Source organism: Anomaloglossus baeobatrachus, chromosome 6, assembly GCF_048569485.1.
Source record: "Anomaloglossus baeobatrachus isolate aAnoBae1 chromosome 6, aAnoBae1.hap1, whole genome shotgun sequence".
In the NCBI taxonomy this organism is placed as follows: Eukaryota; Metazoa; Chordata; class Amphibia; order Anura; family Aromobatidae; genus Anomaloglossus; species Anomaloglossus baeobatrachus.
In genome coordinates, this window is record NC_134358.1 from 551,064,655 (window position 1) to 551,078,205 (window position 13,551).

Sequence of the window (13,551 nt, forward strand, 5' to 3'; positions counted from 1 at the left end):
GGTTTCATCCTCCAGGGCCTCCAGGTCACAGTGTTGGCACAGTCTGTCCTCCCTGGGCTTGTAGCTCTGCTTGTGTCGGCCGGATTCGATGGCTAGACTGTGGGCACTGAGTCTATATCGGCTCAGGGTCCTGCGGTCTCTGGGGTCCGGGAGTTTCTCCAGATACGGGGCCAGTCTGTAGTCTCTCTGTAGTCTCTGGTACGTGGTCAGTTTCTGTGAGGTGTTGATGTCGGTCCTCCAGTCACTGACATACCTCTCCTGGCCCTCGTCTACCATCTTCCTGATTCTGGTTCTTGTCAGGCTGCTGTGATTGGTTATTTTGTCCAGTTGGGTTTGGGAGAGCTGTGCCAGGGGTCCTGGTTCATCTGGCCCACGTATATGTATCAGAGCTTTGTGGTGATGGGAGCTTGGATTGCTACTCTGTAGGTGAGCCTGAAATGATAGTGACCTCTTCAGAGCTGCTAGGTGTAGAGGGAATCTGCCCAGCTCAGCTCGACAGGCGCTGTTGGAGGTGCTTCGATGGACCTGGAGAAGGGGCTTACAGAATTCCAGGTGGAATATTTCTGTTGGGCTGGAATCCCACCTTGACCAATCTGGGTAAGTGTGAGGGCCCCAGACTTCGCTGCCGTACAGGAGGATTGGGACGATGATGGAATCGAAGATTTTTAGCCAGACCCTCACTGGTGGCTTCAGATGATACAATTTCCTTCGGATGGCATAAAAGGTTTTGCAGGCCTTGTTTTTCAGGGTCTCTATGGCTTGTTTGAAGCTCCCTGACTGGTGAATTTCCAGGCCCAAGTAGGTGTATTTGTCTGTTCCTGTTAGAGTGCAGCCGTTTAGGACAAATGAAGGATGCTGGTCAAATCTTCTTTTTCTCTTCTGGAACACCATGATGTTGGTTTTCTTTAGATTGATCGGTAGTGCCCATGTGGAGCTGAATTTCTCCAAAATTTGTAGGTTGTCTTGGAGACCTTTCTCGGTTGGTGACACCAGCAGTAGGTCATCTGCTTAGAGCAAGAATTTCACCTGGGCGTCATGGAGTGTGAGACCTGGAGCAGGTGAAGATTCTAGAGCAGCAGCCAGCTCATTGATGTAAATATTGAAGAGCGTTGGACTTAGGCTGCAGCCCTGTCTAACTCCTCGGATCTGCTGGAAATAAGCCGTTCTTCTACCGTTCACACTCACACTGCAGAGGTTCTCGGTGTAGGAGCTGTTGATGACATCGTAGGTCTTTCCTCCTATTCCGCTTTCCAGCATTTTCAAGAACAAGCCCGGGTGCCACACTGAGTCAAAGGCCTTTTTAAAGTCTACAAAGCAGGCGTATATCTTCCCATGCTTTGTATTGTGGACGTGGCTCTGAATGAGACTGTGCAGGGTGTAGATGTGGTCCGTGGTGCGGTGGTTTGGCACGAACCCTGCTTGGCTTTTGCTCAGGACATTGTGCTCGGTAAGGAAACTGATGATCCTTTTGTTTAGGATGCTGTTGAACAGTTTTCCCAAGTTACTGCTGACACATATGCCTCTGTAGTTGGCAGGGTCATACCTGTCCCCACTCTTGTGGATCGGTGTAATGAGTCCTTGGTTCCAGGTACGAGGGAAGTAACCACCACTCAGCGCAATGTTGAACAGTTTAACCATTGCAGCTTGAATTTCTGGTGGGCTGTACTTCAACATCTCTGGGGGGATTCCATCCAGACCACTAGATTTTTTACACTTTATGGAAGTGATTTTCTCTGCAACTTCCTGTAATGTAATTGGTGTGTCCAGTGGGTTTTGGAAGTTTTTGATTTTCTCTTCCATTGCCTTTAGTTTTGATGTTATGTTTTCCTGCTCTTGGCTTAGTCCTTCTTTTGGGATGTCTTTGTAGAGGTCTCTGAAGTACTGGAGCCAGATGTTGTCATTTTGGATATGGGTGTCATTCTTTTTCTTGCTCTTTGTGTCCATGTGGTTCCATATTTCCCAGAAGGAGTTGTCTTGGAGGGCGTCTTGGAGTTGGCTAAGTTTGGTAGAGATGTAGCTCTGCTTCTTCCTCCTGAGGATGGTTTTGTACTGCCTTTGTATGGTGTCATAGGCTTCTATCTATCTATCTATCTATCATCTATCCCTCTATCTATCTATCTATCTATCTATCTATCTATCTCTCTATCTATCCCTCTATCTATCTATCTATCCCTCTATCTATCTATCCCTCTATCCCTCTATCTATCTATCTATCTATCTATCCCTCTATCTATCCCTCTATCTATCTATCTATCCATCTATCTATCTATCCATCTATCTATCTATCTATCTATCTATCTATCTATCTATCTATCCCTCTATCTATCTATCTATCTATCTATCCCTCTATCTATCTATCTATCCCTCTATCTATCTATCTATCCCTCTATCTATCTATCTATCTATCTATCCCTCTATCTATCTATCTATCTATCCATCCATCCATCCATCCATCCATCCATCCATCCATCCATCCATCCATCCATCCATCCATCCATCCATCATCAAACAATGTAGAAAACATATAGCCAGCTCACCATAAAGGAGTTCCTCTTGATGCAGTGGTCGGTGTTCACCTTATATTCTGCAGAGAGTGTGCCCAAACAAATAGAAATGTAGGAGAATTAGGATTCAGCAGCATGTGACATGTACGAGCAACCTCCAACGATCCCAAAAGTGGTAAAAATCGTTTCTTTTGGAGAGGTCGTTCTAAAACAAAATATCGTTATTAGCGATGTTGTTCCTCGTTCCTGCGGCAGCATACATCGCTGTGTGTGACACCGCAGGAGCGACGAACGTCTCCTTACCTGTGTCCACCGGCAATGAGGAAGGAAGGAGGTGGGCGGGATGTTATGTCCCGCTCATCTCCGCCCCTCCGCTTCTATTGGACGGCCGCTTAGTGACGTCGCTGTGATGCCGAACGCACCTCCCCCTTGAAGGAGGACCAGGTATGTGCGTGTGACGCTGCCATAGCGATAATGTTTGCTACAGCAGCAATCACCACATATCACATGTGCGACGGGGGTGGGGACTATCGCGCTGGACATCGCTAGCGTTTGCCCCCTTTACACAAGCCCATCCAACCATCCGACTGCTGGTTACAAGTACTGAGCACCTGAGCATGGTAGTGCCCGCTCATCACTAGTTACCAGTACTGAGCACCTGAGCATGGTAGTGCCCGCTCATCACTAGTTACCAGTACTGAGCACCTGAGCATGGTAGTGCCCGCTCATCACTAGTTACGAGTACTGAGCACCCGAGCATGGTAGTGCCCGCTCATCACTAGTTACCAGTACTGAGCACCTGAGCATGGTAGTGCCCGCTCATCACTAGTTACGAGTACTGAGCACCCGAGCATGGTAGTGCCCGCTCATCACTAGTTACCAGTACTGAGCACCCGAGCATGGTAGTGCCCGCTCATCACTAGTTACCAGTACTGAGCACCCGAGCATGGTAGTGCCCGCTCATCACTAGTTACCAGTACTGAACACCCGAGCATGGTAGTGCCCGCTCATCACTAGTTACCAGTACTGAGCACCCGAGCATGGTAGTGCCCGCTCATCACTAGTTACCAGTACTGAGCACCCGAGCATGGTAGTGCCCGCTCATCACTAGTTACCAGTACTGAGCACCCGAGCATGGTAGTGCCCGCTCATCACTAGTTACCAGTACAGAGCACCCGAGCATGGTAGTGCCCGCTCATCACTAGTTACCAGTACTGAGCACCTGAGCATGGTAGTGACCGCTCATCACTAGTTACCAGTACTGAGCACCCGAGCATGGTAGTGCCCGCTCATCACTAGTTACTAGTACTGAGCACCTGAGCATGGTAGTGCTCGCTCATCACTAGTTACCAGTATTGAGCACCTGAGCATGGTAGTGCCCGCTCATCACTAGTTACGAGTACTGAGCCCCCGAGCATGGTAGTGCCCGCTCATCACTAGTTACGAGTACAGAGCACCCGAGCATGGTAGTGCCCGCTCATCACTAGTTACCAGTACTGAGCACCCGAGCATGGTAGTGCCCGCTCATCACTAGTTACCAGTACTGAGCACCCGAGCATGGTAGTGCCCGCTCATCACTAGTTACCAGTACTGAGCACCCGAGCATGGTAGTGCCCGCTCATCACTAGTTACCAGTACTGAGCACCCGAGCATGGTAGTGACCGCTCATCACTAGTTACGAGTACAGAGCACCCGAGCATGGTAGTGCCCGCTCATCACTAGTTACGAGTACTGACCACCCGAGCATGGTAGTGCCCACTCATCACTAGTTATGAGTACTGAGCACCCGAGCATGGTAGTGCCCGCTCATCACTAGTTACGAGTACTGAGCACCCGATCATGGTAGTGCCTGCTCATCACTAGTTACGAGTACAGAGCACCCGAGCATGGTAGTGCTCACTCATCACTAGTTACGAGTACTGACCACCCGAGCATGGTAGTGCCCGCTCATCACTAGTTACGAGTACTGAGCACCCGAGCATGGTAGTGCCCGCTCATCACTAGTTATGAGTACTGAGCACCCGAGCATGGTAGTGCCTGCTCATCACTAGTTACCAGTACTGAGCACCTGAGCATGGTAGTGCTCGCTCATCACTAGTTACCAGTACTGAGCACCCGAACATGGTAGTGCCCGCTCATCACTAGTTACGAGTACTGAGCACCCGAACATGGTAGTGCCCGCTCATCACTAGTTACGAGTACCGAGCACCCGAGCATGGTAGTGCTCGCTCATCACTAGGTACGAGTACCGAGCACCCGAGCATGGTAGTGCCCGCTCATCACTAGTTACGAGTACTGAGCACCCGAGCATGGTAGTGCCCGCTCATCACTAGTTACGAGTACAGAGCACCCGAGCATGGTAGTGCCCGCTCATCACTAGTTACGAGTACAGAGCACCCGAGCATGGTAGTGCCCGCTCATCACTAGCTATGAGTACTGACCACCTGAGCATGGTAGTGCTCACTCATCACTAGTTACGAGTACTGAGCACCCGAGCATGGCCGTGCCTGCTCATCACTAGTTACGAGTACTGAGCACCCGAGCATGGTAGTGCCCGCTCATCACTAGTTATGAGTACTGAGCACCCGAGCATGGTAGTGCCCGCTCATCACTAGTTACGAGTACTGAGCACCCGAGCATGGTAGTGCCCGCTCATCACTAGTTACGAGTACTGAGCACCCGAGCATGGTAGTGCCCGCTCATCACTAGTTACAAGTACTGAGCACCTGAGCATGGTAGTGCCCGCTCATCACTAGTTACAAGTACTGAGCACCTGAGCATGGTAGTGCCCGCTCATCACTAGTTACCAGTACTGAGCATCCAAGCATGGTAGTGCCCGCTCATCACTAGTTACAAGTACTGAGCACCTGAGCATGGTAGTGCCCGCTCATCACTAGTTACAAGTACTGAGCACCTGAGCATGGTAGTGCCCGCTCATCACTAGTTACAAGTACTGAGCACCTGAGCATGGTAGTGCCCGCTCATCACTAGTTACAAGTACTGAGCACCCGAGCATGGTAGTGCCCGCTCATCACTAGTTACAAGTACTGAGCACCTGAGCATGGTAGTGCCCGCTCATCATTACACCGCATCAAACACCGGAATCCACTGTCTTCACATCCGTAATGTAAACTAAAGGGTTTCTTGCATTTTTATTTGTTACAAGGTAGATTTTCTACCGTGATAAAGGTCAAGATAATTCTCTGGAGAGATTTGTACACAATCACACACCTTTGCACTATCGGGCAGTGTGCTGTCACTAGTGGTTGTTGGTAGGTGATCGTCCTTGCAGGCAATGACAGTTCCTCCACCATTAGCTTTAGTAGAAGCCATGACATCGGCTTTGTGTCATTGCTGGAGACAATGGAATCTTAATGTCTCATCTTCCCCTTTAATGATATTTTTCCCCGGCTGCAGCGCTGCTATAAATTAATATTAATATTTGGCAGGAAGCTCCATGCTTTTTATAAAAAACCATCTGACACATTGGACAAATCCCAGAAAAGAAACTTGGCAAGAATTCACCTCTACCTAAAGGCTCCATATAGGACGATCAGTACAAGGCCAGAAGTGACGAGAGGCACGACACATCAGCTATACTAGATATCAGAGAGATAGAGGGATAGATAGATAGATAGAGGGATAGATAGATAGACAGATAGATAGAGGGATAGATAGATAGATAGATAGATAGAGGGATAGATAGATAGATAGAGGGATAGATAGATAGATAGATAGATAGATAGATAGAGGGATAGATAGATAGATAGAGGGATAGATAGATAGATAGATAGATAGATAGATAGAGGGATAGATAGATAGATAGATAGATAGAGGGATAGATAGATAGATAGAGGGATAGATAGATAGATAGATAGATAGAGGGATAGATAGATAGAGGGATAGATAGATAGATAGATAGATAGAGGGATAGATAGATAGATAGATAGATAGAGGGATAGATAGAGGGATGGATAGATAGATAGATAGATAGATAGAGAGATAGAGGGATAGAGGGATAGATGAATAGATAGAGGGATAGATAGATAGATAGAGGGATAGATGGATAGAGGGATAGATAGATTAATAGATAGATAGACAGACAGATGGATATATGGATACATAGAGGGATAGATAGATAGCGGGATAGATAGATAGACGGATAGATAGATAGAAAGGATAGATAGATAGAAGGATAGATAGATATAGATAGAGGGATAGATAGAGAGAGGGATATATAGATAGATAGAAAGGATAGATAGATAGAAGGATAGAGAGATAGATAGATATAGATAGAGGGATAGATAGATAGATATAGATAGATAGATGGATAGATAGATAGATAGAGGGATAGATAGAGGGATGGATAGATAGATAGATAGAGAGAGGGATAGATGAATAGATAGAGGGATAGATAGATAGATAGAGGGATAGATGGATAGAGGGATAGATAGATTAATAGATAGATAGACAGACAGATAGATATATGGATACATAGAGGGATAGATAGAGGGATAGATAGATAGATAGATAGAGGGATAGATAGATAGATAGAGGGATAGATGGATAGAGGGATAGATAGATAGATAGATAGATAGAGGGATAGATAGATAGATAGATAGAGGGATAGATAGATGGATAGAGGGATAGATGGATAGAGGGATAGATAGATAGATAGAGGGATAGATAGATAGATAGAGGGATAGATGGATAGAGGGATAGATAGATAGATAGATAGATAGATAGAGGGATAGATAGATAGATAGAGGGATAGATAGATAGATAGAGGGATAGATGGATAGAGGGATAGATAGATAGAGGGATAGATAGATAGATAGAGGGATAGATGGATAGATGGATAGAGGGATAGATAGATAGATAGAGGGATAGATAGATGGATAGATGGATAGAGGGATAGATAGATTAATAGATAGATAGACAGACAGATATATGGATACATAGAGGGATAGATAGATAGATAGAGGGATAGATAGAGGGATAGATAGATAGATAGATAGAGGGATAGATAGATATAGATAGATAGAGGGATAGATGGATGGATGGATGGATAGATAGATAAAGGGATAGATAGAGGGATGGATAGATAGATAGAGGGATAGATAGAGGGATAGATGGATAGATGGATAGAGGGATAGATAGATTAATAGATAGATAGACAGACAGATGGATATATGGATACATAGAGGGATAGATGGTATGATATGTTCTGGGCTGTCCAGACTTTTAGGTTGTGTTATTTTCGGCTTATGATGGATGCTCCTGCAGTCGCAGTCACTTGTAGGGATTATTAGTCCCTATGTTCACCTGTCACGTTGCGCTCTCGTTGTCTGATCTGTGTAGTGAGTAATGTCTTGTCCTCGGACTGTTGTGTGACATATCACCCTCATTATGCCTTTGGCTCTCGGTGCATGCTGGGAGTTGTAGTTTCCGATCACCTCAGAGAGGTATTATGTTACATCTCATCTTTTTTCTTACTCAGGTGTTCAACACATATTCCAATGAAGACTACGACCGGCGGAACGAGGAGGTGGACCCGGTGGCTGCTTCCGCAGAGTACGAGCTGGAGAAGCGAGTGGAGAAGCTGGATTTATTCCCGGTGGATCTGGAGAAAGGTTTGTTTTCGTTGCGCTAATTGAAATTTAATACGAGGTTTCCGTGGGGAAATGGCAGCAGCTTGTTATAATGAGAGAGGTGTTACGACAATGCGGTGCGCCAGGTATCGGATCGCAGCCCGTGTAACAGACAGGCTCATTAACCCCGTGCGTGAGACCCGTCAGGAGGCTGCATATACAAACAGGATTAGCCACAAGGCGACCCCCGCCTCATGTACAGAAACCATTGTAAACGCCTGTAGCTCGGTGGTCCCCGCATTATTTAGGATGCTGGAGGATAGTAGACTTAACCTGAGCAACCAGTGTCAGGCAGCTGCCGGTAAAGCTAAGAAGGAACATGGGGCTTGAAGGTAGAGAAGGATTTCTTTCTCCCTTACATAGGTAGCAGTTACTAAGTGAGGCAGGATCATTGAAAGGGCTTGCAGCTTGTCGGCTGCAGTGTGGTCCTGATGATGGACGGTTTGGGCAGCGATATGGTCCATATTGTTTTCTCCAATGCTGCAAGCAGACACAGCATCGCCTCAGACAGCATTGGTGGAGCGTGGAGACACTGAAGCAGGTTAGATTAAATGAACCGGACAGAAAAGGATTGGACATGTTGAACTTCAAACATAAAGGAGAAGAAGATTGGGCATGTATAACTGTAGACAGACATTGGGAGGGAGAAGGATCGGGCAGGGTGAATTTCAGACAGATGTGGGTTGAGAAAAAGATTGGGCATGTTGAGCTTCAGACATGTTGTGGGAGAGCAGGATCGGGCATGTTAAACTTTAGACAGATTTTGGGGGAGAAAAGGATCGAGCATGTTGAATTTCAGAAATGTGGGAGGTGAGAAGGATCAGGTATGCTGAACTTCAGACAGATGTCGGAGGAGAGAAGGATCAGGCATGTTGAATTTCAGACAGATGTCAGAGGAGAGAAGGATCAGGTATGCTGAACTTCAGACAGATGTCGGAGGAGAGAAGGATCAGGCATGTTGAACTTCAGACAGATGTCAGGGGAGAGAAGGATCAGGCATGCTGAACTTCAGACAGATGTCGGAGGAGAGAAGGATCAGGCATGTTGAACTTCAGACAGATGTAGGAGGAGAGAAGGATCAGGCATGTTGAATTTCAGACAGATGTCGGAGGAGAGAAGGATCAGGCATGTTGAATTTCAGACAGATGTCGGAGGAGAGAAGGATCAGGCATGTTGAACTTCAGACAGATGTCGGAGGAGAGAAGGATCAGGCATGTTGAATTTCAGACAGATGTCGGAGGAGAGAAGGATCAGGCATGTTGAATTTCAGACAGATGTAGGAGGAGAGAAGGATCAGGCATGTTGAACTTCAGACAGATGTCGGAGGAGAGAAGGATCAGGCATGTTGAACTTCAGACAGATGTCAGGGGAGAGAAGGATCAGGCATGCTGAACTTCAGACAGATGTCGGAGGAGAGAAGGATCAGGCATGTTGAACTTCAGACAGATGTAGGAGGAGAGAAGGATCAGGCATGTTGAATTTCAGACAGATGTCGGAGGAGAGAAGGATCAGGCATGTTGAATTTCAGACAGATGTCGGAGGAGAGAAGGATCAGGCATGTTGAACTTCAGACAGATGTCGGAGGAGAGAAGGATCAGGCATGTTGAATTTCAGACAGATGTCGGAGGAGAGAAGGATCAGGCATGTTGAATTTCAGACAGATGTAGGAGGAGAGAAGGATCAGGCATGTTGAATTTCAGACAGATGTCGGAGGAGAGACGGATCAGGCATGTTGAATTTCAGACAGATGTCAGAGGAGAGAAGGATCAGGCATGTTGAACTTCAGACAGATGTCAGAGGAGAGAAGGATCAGGCATGTTGAATTTCAGACAGATGTCAGAGGAGAGAAGGATCAGGCATGCTGAACTTCAGACAGATGTCAGGGGAGAGAAGGATCAGGCATGTTGAATTTCAGACAGATGTCAGGGGAGAGAAGGATCAGGCATGTTGAATTTCAGACAGATGTCAGAGGAGAGAAGGATCAGGCATGTTGAATTTCAGACAGATGTCAGAGGAGAGAAGGATCAGGCATGCTGAACTTCAGACAGATGTCAGGGGAGAGAAGGATCAGGCATGTTGAACTTCAGACAGATGTCGGAGGAGAGAAGGATCAGGCATGTTGAATTTCAGACAGATGTCGGAGGAGAGAAGGATCAGGCATGTTGAATTTCAGACAGATGTCGGAGGAGAGAAGGATCAGGCATGTTGAACTTCAGACAGATGTCGGAGGAGAGAAGGATCAGGCATGTTGAATTTCAGACAGATGTCGGAGGAGAGAAGGATCAGGCATGTTGAATTTCAGACAGATGTAGGAGGAGAGAAGGATCAGGCATGTTGAATTTCAGACAGATGTCGGAGGAGAGAAGGATCAGGCATGTTGAACTTCAGACAGATGTCAGGGGAGAGAAGGATCAGGCATGTTGAACTTCAGACAGATGTCAGAGGAGAGAAGGATCAGGCATGTTGAATTTCAGACAGATGTCGGAGGAGAGAAGGATCAGGCATGTTGAACTTGAGACATGTTGTGGTAAAGAAGGATTGGGCCTGTTGAACATCAAACATGTTGAAGAAGAGAAAAATCAGACATGTTGAAATTATATATATCAAGATATCAAGGTGGAGAAGGATTGGACATGTTGAACTTCAGACATGTAGGAGAGAAGGATCAGGCATTTTGAATTTCAGACAGAAGCGAAAGAGAAAGGTTGAACATGATGAACTTCAGACAGATATTAGGGGAGAGAAGGATCGGGCATGTTGAACTTGAGACATGTCGTGGGAGAGAAGGAGCTGAGCTGGATCCTTCGTAATGGTGCAATTTATTCAGTTTCGGCCCGAAACACAACTCTGAGAATCCTGAAGCCCCAAGTTCTGAAGGAGGCATTGCTTTGTATGAACGGTTGCTCTTGGTGGACGATGTGACGCTTCGTTACACAAGCTGTAGAGGAGAAGGTGCTAGAGCAGGTGATAGCGTCACCTCGCAGGAGAGGAGCGCACCCCGCAGTCACTGCTGTATGTGACCTTCATCAGCCCGGACTCAGGTGTGAATACATTGATTGCACGCTTCATAGAGTGGAGGATTTACCAGACCGGTGTACTTCCCTACAGCGCTCCTACGTCACCGCTACCATATGAGCCAGAAAGGTTACCTACATTACCTGTGATTATAGAAGGCACAGCAGCGCCCTCTGCTGGACTGTAATGCATGTGCACAGCTTCAGCTTCTCTATGACCTTGACTTTCCTCTAATAACAGGCATTTCTAAAGCGGGCTTTACACACTGCGATATCGCCCGAATTTTGTCGTTGGGGTCACGGTTTTGGTGACGCACTTCCGCAATCGTTAGCGATATAGCTTTGTGTAACAGCGTTCAGCGATGTAAAATCGTCGCAAAAGCGTGATTTATCGCTAATCAGCTACACGGGTCCTAATTCCCAAAAATCGTTACTTCAGCAGTAACGAGGTTGTTCCTCGTTCCTGCGGCATCACACATCGCTGCGTGTGACGCCGCAGGAGCGAGGAACGTCTCCCTACCTGCCTCCCGGCCGCTATGCGGAAGGAAGGAGGTGGGCGGGATGTTACGTCCCGCTCATCTCCGCCCCTCCGCTGCGATTGGGCGTCGGTTCAGTGACGTCGCTGTGACGCCGCACGGACCGCCCCCTTAGAAAGGAGGCGGTTCGCCGGTCACAGCGACGTCGCCGGACAGGTAAGTATGTGTGACGGCTCTGGGCGATGTTGTGCGGCACGGGCAGCGATATGCCCATGTCGCGCAACAGATGGGGGCGGGTACGCACACTAGCGATATCGGGACCGATATCGCAGTGTGTAAAGTAGCCTTAAGTCTTAATAGATCCCGTGCCAAAGATACATTTTCTTTGTCAATCATATCCGCTGATACACCGGCTCAGCAGCATGTGTCCCCGGATGAATATCACCTTTTAAATTTAATTCATTGCCTCAGAAAATACAAGTGTGACCCCAAAATTTATCTTATTAGGGTACTAGTCTGTCCCAAAGTGTCATCTATGGTAATGTTTTGTTTTTAGAATACCTCTTAAATTACCTTTAAATTAGTAATAGTTCCCCCTCTACAGTGGGTGGCCCCAATAATAATAATGATCCCCAAGAGTGCCCCCATCACTAATACTGCTCTCTATTGTACCCCAACAGTACTAATGCTTCCCCAGAGTGCCCCCAATAGTAATAGTGCTCCCCCAGAGTACCTCCAATAGTTTTAGTGCTCCCCCAGAGTGCACCCAATAGTAATAACACTCCCCAGAGTGTCCCCAATAGTAATAATGCTCCACCACAGTGCACTCAACAGAAATAGTGCTCCCACTTGTACACCAATAGTAATCATGCTCTCCCAGTGTGAACAAGCAGTACTTGCCCTCCCTTGTTGTACCTCAAAAGTAATAGTGCTCCCCCAGAGTGCCCCCTACAGTAATAGTGCTCCCCTGTTGTACCCCAAAAATCATAACGGTCCCTCGAGCGCTCCCAGCAGTAATTGAGCTTAGGGGTGTACTCACTTTTGTTGCAAGCGGTTTAGACATTAATCACTGTGTGTTGAGTTATTTAGCGGACACCACATTCCCCCTGTTATACAAGCTGCACACTGACACTGTACATTGTATACAAGCTGCACACTGACACTGCACATTGTATCACAGGGTCAAATCCTCAGTGCTGTCCCAGGAAAAGATATAATAAAATATTTACAAAAATGTCAGGGGTGTACTCACTTTTGGGATATACTGTATACTAGTGGTAATGAAAATAAAACCTAAGATATTGCCATAAAAGCATAACTGTCCGATCCCTCGGGCTGCTGGGATTGGACCGGACCTGCGCTGGGATCTTTGGTAAATTAGTAAGCTGACTGTCAGCTCAGGTCTTCAAGGCCGTTTACAATCGAGAGCTCGCAGCATCTGATTGGACAGAGGAGGCAGCGGTAAGCATTTCTGCAACCAATGAGGTTCTGCACAGATAGATTTAGTGGCATGAACCTGGCACTGATTAGCCAGCACCACCACCATCACGGGGGGCACCCGGTCTGTACAGTGTTAGGTCAGTGGTCCGTGTCTCATCCATGTGATTCCAGGAATTGAGGTTTCCAGCAGAAAAATGTAACTATTCTGTAAAGTTAAGTTGTTGCCATCACCAGGACAACAACTCGACACATTTATAAGCTTTATACATTTACATGTCGGACTGATCGTGTCGCTGAGCTCTGTAGTTCCACTTTCTCCTTACCATGTGATCTTCTCTTACAGACGAAGAAGGCCTCGGCGTCAGTATTATTGGAATGGGGGTTGGAGCGGACACCGGGCTGGAAAAACTTGGAATATTTGTCAAAACTGTTACGGAAGGAGGAGCTGCCCAAAGAGACGGAAGGT

At 47.0% G+C, this 13,551-nt stretch overlaps 1 protein-coding gene across 2 annotated transcripts in view; it reads left to right on the plus strand.

Moving 5' to 3' along the window:
* Positions 1-13,551, plus strand: part of PPP1R9A (protein phosphatase 1 regulatory subunit 9A) — a 265,367-nt gene that overhangs the window by 162,367 nt on the left and 89,449 nt on the right. For both annotated transcript variants that reach the window (XM_075315675.1, XM_075315676.1), the window contains exons 3-4: positions 8,005-8,137; positions 13,429-13,549. In XM_075315675.1, the coding sequence (XP_075171790.1) occupies positions 8,005-8,137; positions 13,429-13,549 (254 nt within the window). The remainder of the gene's footprint in view (positions 1-8,004; positions 8,138-13,428; positions 13,550-13,551) is intronic.